Source organism: Xyrauchen texanus, chromosome 36, assembly GCF_025860055.1.
Source record: "Xyrauchen texanus isolate HMW12.3.18 chromosome 36, RBS_HiC_50CHRs, whole genome shotgun sequence".
Classification (NCBI taxonomy): Eukaryota; Metazoa; Chordata; class Actinopteri; order Cypriniformes; family Catostomidae; genus Xyrauchen; species Xyrauchen texanus.
The window spans coordinates 8,717,492-8,738,717 of NC_068311.1; the positions used below are offsets into that span (position 1 = coordinate 8,717,492).

The 21,226-nt window shown below is 36.4% G+C and overlaps 1 protein-coding gene across 2 annotated transcripts in view; it reads left to right on the forward strand.

Annotated features, from left to right (window-relative positions):
- LOC127629754 (gamma-aminobutyric acid type B receptor subunit 1-like) overlaps nt 1-21,226 on the forward strand; it is a 68,717-nt gene that overhangs the window by 5,635 nt on the left and 41,856 nt on the right. For both annotated transcript variants that reach the window (XM_052106976.1, XM_052106975.1), the window contains 5 exons: nt 561-746; nt 872-889; nt 7,072-7,232; nt 15,684-15,818; nt 19,279-19,449. In XM_052106976.1, coding sequence (XP_051962936.1) covers nt 561-746; nt 872-889; nt 7,072-7,232; nt 15,684-15,818; nt 19,279-19,449 — 671 coding nt within the window. The remainder of the gene's footprint in view (nt 1-560; nt 747-871; nt 890-7,071; nt 7,233-15,683; nt 15,819-19,278; nt 19,450-21,226) is intronic.

A 21,226-nucleotide genomic window follows, 5' to 3' on the forward strand; every position in this document is an offset into this window, starting at 1 on the left:
GTGAATGCTTGGACGGCCGTTACCTGAAGCCAGTGATTATAATTTATAAAGTTATAAATATGGATATTTATCTTACAAAAACGCATCGCTTCAGAAGGCCTTTATTAACCCCCTGGCGCTGTATGGATTACTTTTTTGATGGATGGATGCACATTTTTGTCTTCAAAATCTAGGGTACCATTCACTCCCATTATAAAGCTTGGAAGAGCCAGGATATTTTTTCATATATTTTAATTTTTGGTTGAACTAACCCTTAAATTAATTAACATCTTTTAGGGAGTAGACTTTTTTTTTTTTTTTTTTTTAACATACCTTTCCATGACAAAAATCGCTTATAACACCGTTAAGACCAATTGGTTAGAAGTAATAAAATTGCTAATGTCAAAAGTAAAAGTGAAGTTAGTTAATATAATTGGTTTGCAGATGTCACTTGGTTTAATATTTTGTCATATAATGCAACAACAGTCATATATTTCACTTCAAAGCTGTGTATTTTCAAGGTTATCCACATGTGCTAAAGGAAGGTCAGGATGTGCTAAAAGTGTTGTTAAAATCCTCAGTATTGGTTTGCCCGCGGTCATGGATGTCTCTTGAGAATGGGAGGGTGGCGCTGCATCCTCCTGGACAACCAGTAGAGGGCACAGTTCTTCATTACAGATGCCATGCTGGCTTCCTGTTGGAGGGTTTCAACATCTCTCACTGCACTAAGCTGGGCAAATGGGACTCGCCTAAACCATTCTGTGTGTGTAAGTATGTTTAAAGGTTTACAGTCACACAAAAAAATGTATGTGTTTTCCTGAATTCTTGAATACTTCTCTTGACATGTGGCTCTAATTTGTTTTCTTTTTCTCCTATATTTGTCCATCATTAGATGACAGGAACTATACAGGTAAGACCTCAAAGATATTTCTTTTTTTAATCATATATAAGATTTCCAAATACTTCCAAAATAGTTCTGAAAAATCATAATCTTCAAATAACAACACACAGAGCAAAGTCTGATGTTTAGCATATGTCACATTTCACACTTTTTTGTTTAGAGTTTTGTGAAACGCACATAAATGTTTATTCCAATAGAAAAAACGTGTTGCAAAATAGCTTTCCAATCTTAATTGTAGAGATTCCTTCAACCACAAGGGGGCTGTATTTCACCATTAGTCATGTGAAACTCTTTCTGGAAAAAAATAAATAAATTCTGCATAATTTTTGTTCAAAATAATATTAAAAAAACGTAATGCACTGCAAAACATTTTGGATTATTTTTGCTTTGCATATTTTTCATCTCAACTTGTTTTACCAACCAGTTCACTGATGTTTCTTCCATTATTCTTGTATTTAAAAATGTAAATATTTTGTATCAGAACCCCCAGATAACGTTCATAAAAATAGAGAAGACTGAGGCTACTGTCTCACTTTTGACTAGTTTCTCGGTTTGGAGTTACTTTTGAAAAGTTAAGTAATATCAACTAATTTATTGTGTTTACTTGTTCACCCAAAAGTGAATAGAAAAATATGATGATTTTGAAATGTATTAAAAGTATGTATTGCTTTAATTTAAGATAATTTTTAACTAGTTAATTGAAAAAAACATACAAGATATAGCCCTTTCGACAACTTCCCTGTGTGACAACTTCCTCCGTTCTCCCCTGTACTTATTTTTGTCTATCACCAAAGTCATTCACTTATAAATTATTATTATTATGTAACTGCCCATCATATCCAAGTGCAAGCCAACTCTCTTTGTCTGTTCCATCAGATTATTATAACTTTACCCAGTGTACATTTTTGTGTCTCCTCTCTTCAGCTTGTTTTTCTATCGCTATAGAATCTCATTATAATCCTTCAGGCTTCCAGCCTCTCTCAACATTAATACAAGAGCTACTGCAACCTCGACTATAGCAACCTCGACTTCATTCATACTTCCATCTAATTGCCTTAATTTCCTCTCAATCCCTCTGTCCTTCCTTTCATTATTCCTCATTGCTCTCAGCTCTGCTGATTTAGACTATCAAGCAATGCAAATGCTCTCTCTCTCTGACTCCGTGTTTACACACAATGAGAGATCACCGCCTACTTAGTGCACTCTCAGCAGGCTGAATATTAACACTCGGCCAAAGTGTGTAGCTCTGTGTGTATCTCTGCCCACTGTGTAAGCTTGTATGAGGTTGTGTGTGTATTTCTGCACAATGTAAATTTGAGCATGTTTGTATGGGCTGGTGATTAAATTGCTCTTCCCATGCTTGTTAAAGGATAATACAGCATAAAAGGGACCTTTTTGTTTGCCAACCTTCTATAAAACCCTCTTTCACATTCCATAGGATGCAGTTCTTTTATGAACTAGAACTGACCTTCTACATTAAATTACATCCTATTTTAAAAGATTGTGTATTTAGTTATCACATTAACTAGGGAGCAAATATATAGACTTGCAGGAGGCACCTACAGCCTTTCTTTTATTAAATAACAACTAAAGATCAGGAGTGAATAATTAATGACTGGCATATGGAGAGAGCAGATTCACAGAGTGCTCCAAATGTCACAGCAGTGTCTGGGGTGCTGAGGTTTAGGAGTGGTGAAAGTCATCAATTTCAGGAATACTGTCTTCTTTTAGCATGTTTAGAGTGAATGGGAGAGGAGAGAGTGAATATCGAGAGCTGTGGGAGCATTTGTGCTGTATGAGTTGTCATTATGGGCAAGTGCAAAGGTGTTCTACAAATAAAATAACATGGATGGATGGATGGATGGATGAATGGATGGATATATAGATAGATACTGTACAGCAGATAGATTGACTAAATATTTTCCTGTTTTCCAGTAAAAATATCTAAACATTCTTAAATTAATATAAATTTACTTTAGTTGTGTTTACTGAAAAACAACACAAAATACTGTTTTAATTCAGTGATTAAAATGTTTTTGTTGCATAGATAGATAGTGTATTTATACCCTTGGGGCTGTTTTCTTACAGTGGAATTCAGCATGGGCACTCTGTACAATAAACAAGGAGACAAGACATAAAACAACAAACATCTAAAAAAAAAAAGTGCATAAAACTAAGATAGAATATACACATATGTATATTAGGGGTGTGACAATACACTTAGCTCATGAGACGAGGCGATACATGATATGGGTTCACGAGACCGAGGCGAGACGATAGTTTAATACTAGTTTTAAGAAATCTTCAATGATGCAATATATGACTGGAAAAATAGTCTTTTATTTGAACGAAAGTCACAAAATGCAAAACAATGCAGGTGCATTTTGAAATGTTTTAACTAATTATCTTGTAATGAATGTCACTTCAGTTCTACTCTCTGAGTATGAACTATCATATGCAGTAAAAGACAGAACAATATGCAAGCACTGAAAAAGTTTTTTCCAAAAACTCCTGTATGATTTCACATGAGTCTTTTCAGACCTGGTTGATTTTAGTTGCTGTGGTGGTTCTGTAGGTGTCCTTGCATAGCACTAGTGTTAGCTGTGGTGTACAGCACTATTTTCTTACTGTGCTTACATATTGATTGTGTCTTGTCTGAATCCCTAGGCTAAAAATGACAACAAAAACAAAGAAGCTAATTAGTGTCTGGAGTTGGTAAACCTTGCAGCCAATTAATGAAACAAGATTGGAGGTTTGGGCTCGAGCTAATATAACTTGTAAAAAGCACTTAAACATTTTGAGTTTGCTATTCACAAGAAGCATCTGCTGATGTGGACCATGCCTCGCAAAAAAAAAAAAAAAAAGATTTCAGAAGACCTACGATCAAGAATTGTTGATTGTTACAAAGCTATCTAGAAGAGCTTAGATATTCATCTGTCCACAATAAGAGCATTTTTTAAGTACTCTGATTTAGTACTGTGGCTACTCTCACTAGAAGTGGCCATCCAGCCAGGATGACTCAAAGCGGCACACGACAGAGTGCTCAATGAGGTCAAAAAGAACCCTGGAGTGACAGCTAAAGATTTGAAGGAATCATTGGAACTTGTTAACATCTCTGTACATGAGTATACTATACAGAAAACATGAAAGATGCATGGTGTCCATGGCAGGACACCACGAAGGAAGCTGCTGCTTTCCATCAAAAACCTTCCTGCCTGCCTGAAGTTTGCCAAAGTCCACTTTGATACTTCACATTGCTACTGGGAAAATGTTTTGTGGACTGATGAATCAAAGGTTTTTTTGGGAAGAACACGCAGCACTGTGTATGGCGTAAAAAGGGCACAGCATAATAACATGAAAACATCATCCCAACGGTGGAGGGAGCATCATGATCCACTTGCCATCATCAAGGGAAAATTGAATTCCCAAGTTTATCAAGATGTTCTACAGAATAATGTCAGTGTTGCTGTGCACCAGCTGAAGCTCAGAAGAAGTTGGATGATGTAGCAGGACAATGACCCTAAACATTGGAGTAAATCCACTACAGAATGTCTTCAAAAAAGAAAATCCAACTGTTGGACTGGCTCAGTCAGAGCCCAGACCTTAACTCAATTGAGATGCTGTGGAATGACCTCAAGAGAGCTGTTTACACCAGGCGACCTAAGAATATGGCTGATCTGAAGCAGTTCTGTAAGGATGAATGTTCCAAAATGCTTTTTGAACATTCTGCTAGTCTGATTCACAGCTATCGGAAACGTTTTGTTGAGGTTATTGCTGCCAAAGGAAGATCACCAAGTTATCAAACCCAAGGGTTCACTTACTTTTTCCACATAACTGTGAATGTTTAATGGGATGTGTTCAATAAAGACATGAAATATTATAATTGTTTGTGTGCTGTTAGCTTAAGCACATTGTGTTTGTCTTGTGACTTTGTTGAAAATGAGATCACATTCTATGGAATTAGCTGGTTTTCTGCATTCATTGGTCAGTGTTCACGTACTTTTTCTTGTCTATCTATCCATCTATCTGTCTGTCTGTCTGTCTGTCATCTTTTCTACTATCTGTCTGAGATACAGAGAGTATAACATCAAATACTACTCTGTAAACCCTTAAGTTGTCAATACTGTAAAAATCAAGTTGTCTTAAATATTACTTGAAATGTCAAGTTTTGGACTCATAACTCAAATATTTAAGTTCATTGATCTTATTTTTCTTAAAAATCCATAGACTTAAGATTTGAAGTGTTAATAACTCAAACTTTTTTAGGACAAAATTGAGGCTATTGGGAATACCCACAATCCCTTTCTGCTTGAATTATGTTTCATTGGTCAGAGGGAACAGATTGGGGAATTTAAATAATTGTTATTAAGAATTCATAGATGTTTTAGCTCTTTTGTTGTATTATTTCTGCTTTGTTGCAAATAGATGTTTGGTGTAATGTCACCATTAGGGTGATCTCTCTTTGGTCAAGTTGGACCCTGGTCACTTTATCTCAGTTCTCTTTGTGCATGTGCAGCTGAAGTGCATATATGCATTTCTGTAAATAATTATTTAATAACTGACCTAGAATCAGTTACCATCTTTATTTGATCTCTGCTGTTGTTTGTTCTAAAATTGAATCAATTAAATTAAAATGTACAACAGTAGAAACAACAATATTTAAATTCAAATCTGAGTTAAGTCTACTTGCATGTAGTTGCAATTAACTCAAGTTAATTGAACTTAAATACTTTTGAGAGTTTTGGGAGACCCCATTACTCAACGGAATTGAGGGAACGAGTTTACTAAATTAAATGAGTGCAATTAACTTATTAGGGTTTTCAGTGTATGTAATATTATTCGATTACATGTTTTAATGGAGAATGACTTATTTCAATGACCCTTGCTTATTAATACTCTGTATATCTGTCAGATGTATAGATCTTTGTGTTTCACTGTAGAGTTGTGCATAGGTTTTTCTCAGCTGGAAGGCTTTTGAAAACGATTCTGATTCAGTGAAAGTGATCCTGATTCTGAAAGTGATTCGAAACGTGTACGAATATTATGGATAATATGGACCTTAAACACGCCCCCCTTACCCCAGCCGCCCCCATCTGCTCTATATACAACAGCGCTGTTCATCTCTCAGAGCTTCAGTTCTCTTCCTGCCTGCTCTGAGTGCGGATCTCTGCATTTGGTGGTCAATCTTTCCCCCTTTCCTCCCAGTGGACTAAAGGATTATGGTGCAGCAGAATTGCTCTTTTCGAATATTCTGATCAGATGCCGTAATAATATTTCGCAACAATAAATGAAGCATTGGACGAGGACCGGATTTAAGGAGCGCGTTTTCACCAACAATGTCGCGTAACAGCACCTGATTTTCTCTACTGCCGTGCAACATGGCATAGCTGTACTACAAACCCACCGTCTGTGGTTCTGAAAGGAAAAGAAACAGTAACTGCCCGTTGCTGCATATTTTTCTAGTCAAAATATTCAAAGCGTAATCTCTATAGTTTTGGGGGTTTATATTTTGTCGTAGCGCGATCTGTTTAAGTATATTAAAGGATTGGTGTAACCCTAATTAAAACTGGCAAGAAGAGGCAAAAAGATTCTGAAGATTCCAAAGAATCTAAAAGATTCGGAAGTCTCTGAAAGATTCACAAGATTCTAAAATATTCTGAAAATTCTAAAAGAAGTTCTAAACTATTCTGTTTAAGTTTCTAAAGATTCCAAAGTGTCTAAACGATTCCAGAGGTTCTTAAGATTCTAAAGAATATTTAAGAAACCGCGCAAGAGGAGTTCAATAACTCTGCAAGACTGGCTTGAAGCGTTTCGACTCAGTACACCACTTATGAAGGTATCCCCTCATGCTTTGTAAAAAATATATAGCCCATCGAGTATCCAGATTGTGGTTAAACAGCCTCCAATTTTTTATTGCGACTAGGGACCAACACATACCCGCACTTAAACATAAGTATATTTGCGCGCGAAATGACTTGTGCGTCGGTTTTTACCCGTTCCACAAACTGGAACAATCGCACGTGTGGATTTTATTTTTAATCAGTGGACAGTTTAATTTTAAATAATTTTAATAGCGAATTGGATCATAATGGCACCTATGGAGCGGATCAGGACCTTGGACAGAGTTCGGAGGAACGTGGTTCTCCTTTACGCACTGCTTATTTTTCTCTCCTGGCCATGTGCTATTGCAGGCAAGAAGAAACTGTACATCGGAGCTCTGTTCCCCATGAGTGGAGGATGGCCTGGTGGTCAAGCGTGTCTCCCTGCAGCCCAGATGGCGTTAGATCTTGTGAACAACCGGAGCGACATTCTACCGGACTACGAGCTGGAGCTCATTCATTACGACAGCATGGTAAACACCTGGAAACACTTTACACATACGGAATGTTATTATAGATATTTGCAATATCAATAACTATTCCAATGGGTGAATGCAAGTATATCCAATACGTAATTGTACACTGTTACACGTTTACAGATTTATTACTTCATCTGCATATGTGAAGGATTTTTTATTTATTTTTTTTTAATTTATTTCAGTACTGGACAGCTACCTTAAGTATGTTTGACCAACTTTATTGAGCATGCAAAATGTTGAAAATGTATGCAAAAAACTTAAAACAAAATCGAAACTGTCCCAGAACTTGTGCCTGTAATGTTCTCTAGTGGATTTTTTTTTTCCAGAGATCATATTATGCAAAGTGAAAGTACAATGCCATAACTTACAAAGTATCTGCTAGAGAGTTACTGAATACTTGCAGAAATATTTCTAATGTATTTCATGTCATCATTAGATATATCCATTATTAAACCACACTAACCTTATTATAAATTTGCACACTTTATGCAAGCAATAATGTCTTTTCAACCATAAAGAAATAAACTATAGTTTAATTCATTTTATTTATAGGCTTTTGTAAGTACTAGGGAAGGAAGATATACTTCTGTTTACCTTCCTTTCCATTATTAATCTAATTTTAATTTATGCCCAAGGAGTGATACATAGATAAGTACCAAACATTCTTTCAACATGACAAAAATGATCAGCATTTTGTAGGTGTTTTCCTAATATTTTGTCTGTGATTGTATCTTGAGATGCTGGAGTTGCTGTCAAATTGACATGGCAGTTGTCGGTACATTATTATTTCAAAGCTCACTTGGTATGCTCATGTATGACATTAGCATTGCAGAGTTTGCCTCAAAAGTTTATTCTGTAGTTTATTTGTTCTATTTATTTTTAAATTGGAATTTAAAATTAATTGGTAGCACTTTAGTTTAAGGTTCCATTGGTTAACTTTAGTTAATGCTTTAGGTATCATGAACAAACAATTAACAATATATTGTTTACAGCATTTAATAATCTTTGTTAATGTTAGTTAATAAAAATACAATTGTTCATTGTAAGTTTATCTTAGTTCATAGTGCATTAACTAATGTTAACATACACAACTTTTGATTTTAAAAATGTATTACTATATGTAGAAATGAACATTAACAAATTAGGTGAAATTATTGTTCATTGTTATTTAATGTCAACCATTGTTGTTAACAAATTGAATCTTATTGTAAAGGGTTACCAGTTAATTTCAAAATGAAGATTAATTCACTGCAATATGCACTGCTGGAGAGGACCATTTCTTCCTGACTCATGCAAAAAAGTTGGTTATCTTAATAAGTTTAGATTCCTTCGGCACCCATAAAGATAGCTCATTTAAACCAGAAAATCATTCACCATACATCTTCAAAAATATCAGTGGGTGTTTAATCCTAGGATTACCATACAATATCTGATACAAATATGTGCAAGCAAATGCAATTGTGATATCTCTGGCATCACCGCCCAAGAATTTGTAGTGCTTTCAAAAGTTTAAAGTCAGGCAGTTCAGTGCCCTGATGTTGCATGACATTTCTAAGCACCCCTAAAGGTTATTAAACAGTTAAAGAGTGCTCTAAATGGACTGAGATTTATTCTATCTTGGTTGTGATTGGTGAACTGCACTCTGCATTGCAATTACACTCAATATAGAGGAAGAATCAGGGAAAGGAAGGTTGGCATGGCAACAGCCACCAGTGAAACCACAGTTCAAACAAACTTGCATCCCTGTAGATCGTGGAAAGATAAGGAGATGCATCTGCAGACTCATGTATGTGTATGAGAGAGGAGAAGGATCTGCAGTACCTGTCTGATCACTCATGATCTTGCATATGAACATTAACTTTTAGGCTGAGTGCAGTGTTCAGCCAAATAACCTGTAGTGCATTAAAGGGATAGTTTACCAAAAGGTACAAAATTCTGTCTTCATTTACATCCTCATGTCATTCCAGACGTTCCAGGAGAAGAAAGAGAAGATATTTAGCAGAATAGAGGGGGTTCTTGTGTCTGTGAAGGTTGAAACCTCCCTGATTTAGCAGTTGCTTTTATCCAAAGTGACTTATTAATGAGGAAAAGCACAAGCAATTTGTCATACAGAAGCCAACTATATAAGCAGTACCAATTGAATTGGGTAAACCCAATAAAATGAGCGGTGTCAACATTACTCAGATAAATCTATTTTATTTCTTTATGTACTAGCTAGTGAAAGTGAATGTTAGCATGTTAAATACATGCTGGTTGTAAGCAAAACAGAGCGTAGTTTATTAACTACAGTGGATATAAAAAGTCTACACACCCCTGTTAAAATGCCAGATTTGTGATGTAAAAGAATGAGACAAAGATAAATCATGTGAGAACTTTTTCCAATTTTAATGTGACCTATAATGTGAACAATTCAATTGAAAAACAAACTGAAATCTTCAAACCTTAAAACCTTACAATAACCTGGTTGCATAAGTGTTTACACCCTCTTATAACTGGGGATGTGGCTGTGTTCAGAATTAACCAATCACATTCAAACTCATGTTAAATAGAAGTCATTACACACCTGCCATCATTTAAAGTGACTCTGATTAATCAGAAATAAAGTTCAGCTGTTCTAGTAGGATTTTCCTGATATTTTCTTAGTTGCATCTCAGAGCAAAAACCATGGTCCGTAGAGAGCTTCCAAAGCATCAGAGGGATCTCATTGTTGAAAGATATCAGTCAGGAGAAGGGTACAAAAGAATTTCCAAAGCATTAGATATACCATGGAACACAGTGAAGACAGTCATAATCAAGTGGAGAAAATATGGCACAATAGAGACATTACCAAGAACTGGACGTCCCTCCAAAATTGATGAAAAGACGAGAAGAAAACTGGTCAGGGAGGCTTCCAAGAGGCCTACGGCAACATTAAAGGAACTGCAGGAATTTCTGGCAAGTACTGGCTGTGTGCTACATGTGATAACAATCTCCCGTATTCTTCATATGAATGGGTTATGGGGTAGGGTGGCAAAACAGAAGCCTTTTCTTAAAAAGAAAAACATCCAAGCCCGGCTGAAGTTTGCAAAAACAAACATCAAATATAGACGTGGGTAAATGTGTTATGGTCTGATGAAACCAAGGTTGAACTGTTTGGCCATAATTCCAAAAACAACACTGCACATCACCCAAAGAACACCATACCCGCAGTGAAGCATGGTGGTGGCAGCATCGTGCTTTTAGGCTGTTTTTCTTCAGCTGGAACCAGGGCCTTAGTCAGGGTGGAGGGAATTATGAACAGTGCAATTTTGGCACAACAATAAATAGGCAATTTTGGCATAAAACCTTCAGGAGTCTTTTAGAAAGCTGAAGATGAAGAGGAAGTTTACCTTTCAGCACGACAACGACCCAAAGCACACATCCAAATCCACAAAAGCATGGCTTCACCAGAAGAAGATTAATGTTTTGGAATGGCCCAGCCAGAGCCCAGACCTGAATCCAATTGAACATCTGTGGGGTGATCTGAAGAGGGCTGTGCACAGGAGATGTCCTCGCAATCTGACAGATTTGGAGCACTTTTGCAAAGAAGAGTGGGCAAATATTGCCACATCAAGATGTGCCATGATAATAGACTCCTACCCAAAAAGACTGAGTGCTGTAATAAAATCAAAAGGTGCTTCAACAAAGTATTAGTTTAAGGATGTGCACACTTGTGCAACCAGGTTATTGTGAGTTTTTTTATTTTTTATTTTTCCCCCTTAAAGATTTCAGTTTGTTTTTAAATTGAATTGTTCACTTTATAGGTCACATTAAAGGTGGAAAATGTTCTGACATGATTTATCTTTGTCTCATTCTTTTACATCACAAGAACCTGGCATTTTAACAGGGGTGTGTAGACTTTTTATATCCACTGTATGCTATGGGAAGCACAGCAATTGCTCAATGAAGTAATCATCGTTAACTCAAACTCCACTCTTCATCATAATGGTAACCCACAAAACTCCAACATAACAGAAACTCTTCTAAATCTAAAAAAAAAAACATTGTACACTAACAAGTATCCCCCTTTAAATTCATCTTGCACTTAAAATAACACTTAATTTTAATATGAACTCTCCCTATCGAGTCCATGCTGGGAAATGGAAATCCCTGCCCCAGTTTCATCAATGCTACATTAACACCACAGAAAGTATTTATGTAGTCACAACTAAATTAATATGAATTAAGTAAATATGGAGGGATTGTGGCGTAGTGGGCTAAACACATAACTGGTTATCAGAAGGTTGCATGTTCGATCCCCACATCCACCACCATTGTGTCCTTGAGCAAGGCACTTAACTCCAGGTTACTCCGGGGGGATTGTCCCTGTAATAAGTGCACTGTAAGTCGCTTTGGATAAAAGTGTCTGGCAAAGGCATAAATGTAAATTGAACAAGCCGCAATTTTCCTTTCTTTGAGTGCATATAACCTTTGATCTCCATCTCTCAATTCCAATATTACATGAATCTTAATGAAAATCCAAGACATTGTACAGGTGCACAATAATAAAAATGCAATAATGGAGAGGCAGTGTCAACATTGTATAAATGTCAAAGTTTTAGTGTGCATTGGAGACTGAAGAGCAGGTGTGAAGTGCTTAGACTTGTTGACATTGAAGCCGGCAGATATTTTCAGCATTCCCTCTTGATTGGGGAGCACTTCATACCTGGATGAGATTCTAATCAAAATTGCTTCTGGTTTCAGAAATGTAATTACAAAGGGTGAAAATCAAATTTGATGTGGGGTTTGCAGTAAATTACTGTTCAAAGAATCTCAGGCATGTTGGGGCATTCTTTTAATCTCTCTCAAACAACCAATTATCACGCAAAGCTAAATTTTCAGAAAAACATGAAAGTCACCTCCTAATTACCAATTTTATTTGAGATTTGATAAATAATATTTTTATAACCCATGCCATGCCTTGGGCTCATAACAAAGATCTTTAAAAAAAAATGTTAAATGTTTTTCACATTAAAAATTACTTTTTGGGAAATTAGTTCATTTGTTTGTTTTTGATTTTTTGAAATGTGAATGGTGCTTATGCATACAAAACCTGCCGGCACAAGTGATTGCTAGTATTTTCTGAGTTGTAGATTGTCGTCTCTATGATTTTCTGGTGCCTAGATATGGCTGGGGTCCCTCTTTCAATGTAAGTCAATTGGATATCCTGTTTTATCATCTGTGAGATGAAAATCTTAAATATGAATTCTCATTTTGAGGCACCATTCATGTCTGGTACAAATATTGCCAGATAAGTTACATGCCAATGTTTAGTGCTTATTTTTAGGGGTTTGTTCATATCCCTAACTTTAAGGATAAAAGGGATAGTAGTAGTGATTCTTGCCTTAGCAAGCACCATTGAGCATTTACATGCACATTCTTATACAAGTGTTATTATTGTTAACGAAAACTAAAATGAAAATGACAAAACTTTTTCGTTACCTGAAAGAAAAAGAAAACCAAAATAATTGGAAAAAACTGAAACTAAACTATAAATACTATATATGACTATATACTATATATAACTTGAATTAATTTTAGATTTGATACACAATAAAGTGAATATGGATAAAGTGTGACACATTTGGAAACTTGACTTTCCTTAGCACTTTTAATTATGATTTAAATGCCACATAACTTGACATTATACCTTTTATAGAAAGCTTAGGATGTCTCCTACCTTAGTCAAAAGTGAAGAAATATTCAATATTAAAGAAAAAAAACCTTTGAAGAACCTTTTTTGACCAATTGCCAGATTTTGTTTCAGGCAGGATTCTATTGAAAATATATACAAATTTGGAATACATTTTTACATTTTCTTTTACACTTTCATAGCATAAATCATCACATGTAACATTTACAAACATTAAGTCAACTTTAAATATTTTATAACCTTGATTTACCTCAAATTTCTGTCATTTTCTTTACCATTGCTTTTTCAAACGATGGTCACGCTCTCTGCCACACATCCTGATGTAAAATCATGAATTTGAAACCTTGAAAAGTTAATTGTTTACTTCCCAATGATTAGTTTAGTAATGATTTTTAACAATTTATGGAAATACATATGGATACAATGAGCTTAACTGTCCCACTTTACCAATCTCCACCATAAGTTTTCAAAATGTGAAACCTTTACAATCCACATTAATTAAAAGATTATTTAAAATCTCATGTAAACACAATTTTCTTAATTTTTCTAATTTTTAAAAAATAAGCTGATTTGTTTTTGTTATCAGCATATTGCGTGCATGTAAATTGGCTCATTAATAATGACTGTTTTTATTAAAATGAATTTCATTTAATTATATTTCCCCCTCAATATTCAGAATTTTGGTCTATAAATATGCATTTTTCAATGATAGATTCTTAATTCTTTTACCTTTAGTCCCCTACTATTGAAAATTTGACTACGTTCTTGGTTTTGTGCTGTCAATGGAGCTAATGCCAAATGAAACCTAACTCACACACAGTGTGATGAAAAAGTTGTGGTTAAACTATAAAATCATGATTTACTTTATAAACAGAATATCGATTGTGTTAGGGAATCATAATTAGCTTTTTCTTGAATCACGAACAAGCCAGTAGGACTGGTCAGAGGCACTGGTTCAAGTTGTGGTCCAGCTTGTGTGTGTATGTGTGTTGGAGAAAATATTTACAAGGACCCCCTTCCACAGATATTCTCACCCTCTCCAGACTGTTGCCATGGATATATCAAAGCTCAGCCTGCAAACTTTGATCAATTATTAACCATGATAGAGCGAGACGGAGGTAGAGAGAGAGAGATAGAGTTTGATGCCCTGATGAGACACTTGTGCTTTCCATGTTTTAATTGGCATCTGTTGTATCCAGATTGTAACGAGAAGGATTTACATATCCATTGCATGCGTTATTCATTTGTGTTAAGGTTTCAAAGTCGCAGCATCGCAGCTTCAAAATTACAAACCAACATTTGAAAGTTAATGTACGGCAGAGCAGCAGATAAAGGCTCAATTACAGTCTGAGTCATGGGAAGGCTTGTACGTGTTTTGCTCTGTTGGAATGAGTCATTTAGCATTTGGATCTCTATAGTAAACAAAGAGAGCGAATGCTACAGATCTGGCTAGTGGTTTGCCCTTAAAGTTACAGTTTTTATTTTTAAACTTTATAGACTCATTCTGTGACTCAGTGTTTCTTTTTTAAGTTTTAGCCTTTATTAGACAGATGTAGTAGAGAGTGATACAAATATTGGAGAAAATAGGGAGAATAGAATACTTAAGCAAATTGTGTGAGGTAAGATTTTCAGAGAATATATATCTTAAATCTTTTCCAACCCCTTTTTCATACTTTCCTTGTATTTTGTTTTGTTTAGTTGGTAACAATTACAATAAGGTTCAGCATTTATTAATCTTGGTTAATGTTAATTAAAATGTAATATACTAATACATTTTTAACATCAAATGTTGTATTAGTTAACATGAAGAACTAATGTTAACTAATTATGAACTAATTATGAACTAACAATGAAAATTTTATTTTTATTAACTAATATTAACTAAGATTAATAAAATGTGTTCTTTGTTCATTAATTCATGTTAATGAATGGATTTTTATTGTAAAGTGTTACTTTTGTTTTGTTTTGCATCACTATTACTATTACACATACTTAAAGTTAAAGAACTGTAACAGTAGACAAAATTACAGTTGACAAACTGGTCCAGTTTAATCTAGTTTGGCACAGATAAACCAGCTGTGGGATAGGACAGATAGGAATGCGTAAGCTCTGTTTTGAGGGTGTGAATAAACAAGGGATACGGCAAACAAATATTTCCTCGGCTTTTGGTTTCATGACAGAGCGCCACTTCGCAAAATTGACCTTTTTCCTCTACTTCTTTGCAAACACACCATCCCCTTTGAAATCAATGGATTAGCAGCATTCTCTGAATAAACGTAAACTCCAAACTAAACACCTCACGCCTGCAAAAGCTAATGCAAAGATTCTTCTTCAGTGATATTTTGAAGGGTCCAGAACCGTTCCTGTCTGACTTCAATTTTGAGGCTAGCACCATCTCATTTAGTTCTAACTTGAACAAATATGAAAGTGTGTTCGACTGTTCCAGTAATTAAATGCTGATTGTTACCAAGGGCACCAAGGGAACCATCTCCAAGTGTGACTACATTGGTTGCATGCAAGCTTTCACCCCCTCATTTGTATTACATTTCCCAATCACAATGAACGGCAATAGGGCAGCATGCAAGGTCTTTTCTTACAGCTACACCTCGTACACACTGCAGTCTAATGAGATAATTTTTCTGGGGCATTAGATAATACCATGTTTCTATGCTGATTTCATCAATTGTTGATTGTTTATGACATGCTCAAGTGCAGTTAAAAGGACAATTTACCCCAAAATGAAAACGCAACCATCATTTTACATCTTTTTTCAGTGTGATCCAGGAGAGGCCACTAAGCTGCTGTATGATCTACTATACACAGAGCCGATAAAGATCGTCCTGATGCCAGGCTGCAGCTCCGTGTCTACGCTGGTGGCTGAGGCAGCACGCATGTGGAATCTCATAGTGGTTTGTTTGCCATTTACATTTCTATCTAACTCTAACTCTAACACACTGATGGGGTGGTCATGAATAGCCTCCATACCAAATTTGGGGTCTTTAGGACATACTCTATAGTGCCACCGCCATGTCAAAAATTCACTTTTCTTTTGTGTATATCGTTTGAACCATTTCTCCTAGAGACAAAATTATTGTTTTGTCTGATTACTCTCCTCCTGCTCATTACTTTAAAACTCCGCCCATTACAGTCGCTGCTATCTTGGATTATGTAATTCATAGTTTTTTCACTTCTGTTCCTGCAAACTTTGTCTGATTTGCACACAAGATGGCTCAAAATAATCTCCAGACCGAGTCGCACAAAATGAATGATGCAGAATTTTGATATTTGACTTTGTTGAAAAGTTATGCAAACACATATTTAACGAGGTGCTATGAAAAAGGATCTGAGGCTATCTGTAAAAAACTGATTAATAATTACTGTTTTCATGATTTTTTATTCATCTCATTATATTTCCCCCTCAATATTCAGAATTTTGGTCTATAAATATGCATTTTTCAATGACAGATTCTTAATTATTTTACCTTTACTCCACCTAATATTGAATATTTGACTACATTCTTGGTTTTGTGCTGTCAATGGAGCTAAACCTATCTCACGCACAGTGTGATGAGCAGTTGTGTTTAAACCATACAATTATTTACTTTTCAAACCGAATATTGATTGTGTTAGGGAATCATAATTTGCTTAAATTTTCTGTTTGCTTTTCTGTTTGCACTGGCCAGCTCAGTGGCTGAGTGGAGCAGTGGTTAGAGTCATGAAATGTCAAACAGAAGGTTCCTAGATCTATATCCACCTCAGAAAGTCATGCATTAGAAATGTGTGTAGTTCCTGGAGGTTTTTGTATTGTGTTTTCTGAATGGATGCATGGCTTTTTCCAATCAAATGTTGATTTGCATCTTTGTTGAAAAGTTACATGAATATAAAGTTGATCATGTTAAAAGCTGTGCTCAGCTTGGTATGTCCCTTTGTTGACTGCATGTTGTGGCTGTGTCGTGCAATGGATAGCACACTGAACTTTGGAACGGAAATGTGTTGGTTCACATCCATCTTGGGGCAATGTTATGCTTGCTCTGTATATACACCGATCAGCCACAACATTAAAACCACCTACATGATATTGTGTAGGTCCCTTTGTGCTGCCAAAACAGTGCCAACCCGCACCTCAGAATAGCATTCTGAGATGCTATTCTTCTCTCCACAACTGTACAGAGCGGTTACCTTAGTTACCGTAGACTTTGTCAGTTCAAACCAGTCTGGCCATTCTCTGTTGACCTCGTTTCCATCTGCAGAACTGCCGCTCATTGGATGTTTTTTTTTGGTTTTTGGCATCATTCTGAGAAGTCAAAAGACTGTTGTGCGTGAAAATCACAGGAGATCAGCAATGACAGAAATACTCACACCAGCCCATGTGGCACCAACAATCATCCATGCTGTTATTGGCTACCAGCCAATCGTGTGGAAGCGGTGCAGTGTATAAAATCATGCAGATATTGGTCAGGAGCTTCAATTAATGTTCACATCAACAATCAGAATGGGGAAAAAATGTGATCTCAGTGATTTGGACCTGGCATGATTGTTGGTGTCAGATGGGCTGATTTGAGTATTTCTTCTACCGGCCACAACTGCTGGCTGGCTTTCCCCACCGAGACCTGGGAGGAAGACAAGGGGAGAGAAAATAGGTGAGGGAAAGTGCAAGGCAGAGTGACAGTGAGAGAGAGAGTGGAGAGAGAGAGAACAAAATTGCTTGGTGGTTCCCCGACATGCCGTTGCCTTGTCCTCGGACACTCCTCCACCCTCTGGCGGATGACAGCCGCTACTTCCTGGTGAGTCCTCCGACTCCTGGTGGATGGAACACCCCTCTGCATTCTTGTGGCCAGTAACAAGCCCCTCCATCCCAGGCAACCGCTCCATGCGGCTGGCAGCGAGCCCCTCTTCCCCTTGCGGACGGGGCCCATTCCCCCACGTCCAGGCGGCCAGCAGCGACTCCTCCATCCCCTGGAAGACAGCCGGATGGCAGTGGCAAGGACTCAACATCAGCGCATCCCCCCTCCTTCCCAGATTTTGGCAGCAACACAACATGATTCAAATGGGCAAGGAGGAGGTGGGAACCGGCTGAAGAGTCACAGTAATATTTAATGAAACAGAAAGCCACAAAACACACACACAGGGCAGCTGCGTGTGGCTCTCTCGAACTGCCACATCTGGCTCGGCCTTATCCCTCTCTGCCCAAAGGAGGCAGTCACGGTCTGCCAGGATAAATATATATATATATATAAATTACCAGTGTGGTATTGCATTTTTACATTTTTTATATTCTCTGAAAACAAGTCTTATTAATATCGATATGAATGTAAATTTATCTTGTTTAAGGAATTTTAAATAATTTTACTTGAAAACAATACAAAATCATACATGTATTGTATTATATTAAACTATATTACATATAGTTTAGTTTAGTTTAGTTATATATAGGTTGAGATTTTCCCATATCATTTTTTTTTCATCAAAATTAGAGTTTACCTAAAAGTATGACTATGAATTTGAAAGAGTAAAACGACCATAAGAGACAGTTCTGCATTGTTTATGAGTCAAGGAACAAAAAGAATTTGGACTTGTGATCTTGTTGACTTTATGAGAGCAGTTTGTTGATGGTTTGTATTGAAGAAGCTGAGAACTGAGTCTGAGAAAACTGTCAAGAAAGTCAGAGAACCAAAAGAGAAAGTGAGAAAAGTGATCAAAGGAATAAAATACACAAAGTACCCTTAGCAATTTGGGAGGATAATCAAAATGTCCAATTATTCTCATTCAATCTACTGCTTTACTCCTGGTATTGCACAATTTAGGAAAATAATGTTCTTAACCCTGATTTGTCCTCATCAAATTAATTTATATGAACAAAAGTTTGAGTTTGACATTTTTTCTGGATATAAATTAGAGAAGTTGGAAAAGTGAGTTTACTTTTAACTAACCAACTCTCCAAGGAGGCCTGAAAACGTTCTCTTTCAATGGGTTTGTACTCTAGTACATAATAACAGAGATCGCTTTTGAGAGCTAAATTACTGTGTGCAAATGTTACACCAATATAGTTCAGACAAATGTTGCCAATGTTTTATTTATCAAGGAACCCGTTTCACTGCTTGGAAAAAAGAGATTCAATTCTAGTTAGCATTCCTCCGTCATACCTTCCCAAGTATTGACACATCAGCAGCGGATGACAAAGCAGATTGACTTATTTATTCAAGTGTTCACAAAGCTCTGATTTAACTGGGTTGACATTTAATCTCTCCTGCAGTGTGTGGAAAATCTGACTCACTTTTTGCTCAGTGTATTTTTCTTTTCATATGCATCAAATAAGGTCAGCAATATAGCTGAATAAACATTTTCAGTGCTGTCTTTCTTTCTCTCTAGTTCTCGTACGGTTCTAGTTCTCCAGCCTTATCTAACCGACAGCGCTTTCCCACTTTCTTCCGTACGCACCCGTCAGCAACTTTGCATAATCCCACCCGTGTGCGGCTCTTCCAGAAGTGGGGATGGACAAAGATCGCTACAATCCAGCAGACCACTGAAGTCTTTACCTCGGTCAGTCATGCATGCAGAGTTTTCTCTCTTTTCATTCCACAAACTGTATGTCATCAGTCATATTGTGCTACTCTTTTTGTTACCAGGAATGACAGTTTTTCTCAATTGCTTAGACACTATAATCCATACCATAAGACACATATCATAAACCATAGCTTCATTTTCCAACAGAAAGTGTAATTTCTTATAACTATAAACACAGTTCCTGTGTTCCACACAAGTTGCAAATCTGTAAAAAAAAAAAAAAATTATAATTTTTTTTCTTTTTCTATTTTCTTTTCAATTCTGTCTTAACATTCTGTAATCAGGAATGTTTTATGTTATGCTCGAAATTTATTTTAATAAATTATTATTTACTGTAGTAAGATGCTATTATTCTATTGTTCTATTATTCTAATGAATGCTCAGTTTATCATGTACTTGATAGTTTTGTGAGCCATTTGAAGGGAAAGTTTTAATTATATAAAAAATTATAACATTTTGAATAAAGCTATTGATTTTGTCCTAAATGTTTGCGGTTTCAACAATTGAGTAAGTAGATTTGATTTTGTGGTTATAGTTTTGAGAAATGTGTCTTAGCAGTTGAGAAAAACTGTAAGATTGTGTGTCTTTGTGATTTGGTGCCAAACATGATTCTTGCTGTAGCTCACTAGAAGTTCTGCGAAACCGAGAAATGTATCATGTTTAATGGCCACATTCACACTAATCTGTTTTTGTATGAACATTTGAACATCATTGTTTTTCAAAGTATGCGTTAATGGGGAGCTTTTTCGAAATGGAAGAAAACATTGTCATTATGGGCGGCTGTGGCTCAGTTGGTAGAGCGGGTCGGCCACTAATCGCAGGGTTGGTGGTTCGAATCCCGGCCCACACGACTCCACATGTTTCCGAAGTTTCCTTGGGCAAGACACTGAACCCCAAGTTGCTCCCAATGGCTGGCACTGAACCCTTGGGTGAATGAGTCACAGTGTAAAGTGCTTTGAATACCATTAATGTTAAAAAGGTGCTATATAAGTGCAGACCATTTGCCATTTACCATCTTTCTAGGGTGGATGAAATGCACAAACATAGCAAAATGAATGCGTTTTCAAACAAAAACTTATTAGTGTGATCTTTGCATGTGAAATTTTAATGCTTGTCTTGGAGTTTGGGCCATTCATTCTTTATTACATTTACAGTTAATTTACATTTATGCATTTAGCAGACGCTTTTATCCAAAGCAACTTACAGTGCAATTATTACAGGGACAATCCCCCCGGAACAACCTGGAGTGAAGTGCCTTGCTCAAGGACACAATTGTGGTGACTGTGGGGTTCGAACCAGCAACCTTCTGATTAACAGCCCTGTGCTTTAGCCACTACGCCACCACCACCAATTTAATATTATCTGTTGGATTTAAAGATGTTATATCATTAAAGAGTTTGATACTATTCTAAATTGAGAAAGTATGCTATACTATATCTTTCAGAGGTCAGAATGTTCTCCCCAGTCCATAAAGACCATTCTGTGAAACTAAGCTGCAGAAATGTCTTGCTCTCAATTTACATGTGAAGAGGATGTGTACATAGAAGTCTTAAAGGGATAGTTTACCCAAAAAGGAAAATTCTCTCATCAGTTACTCATCCTAATCCCAGATGTGGATGACTTACTCTCTTCACCAGAACACATTTGAAGAAAATTAGAAAAATATCTCACCTCAGCAGGTCCTTAAAATGTAAATGGATGGGGATCAGAAATTTGAACCTACAAAAATCACTGCCAGTTAGCATAAATGTCA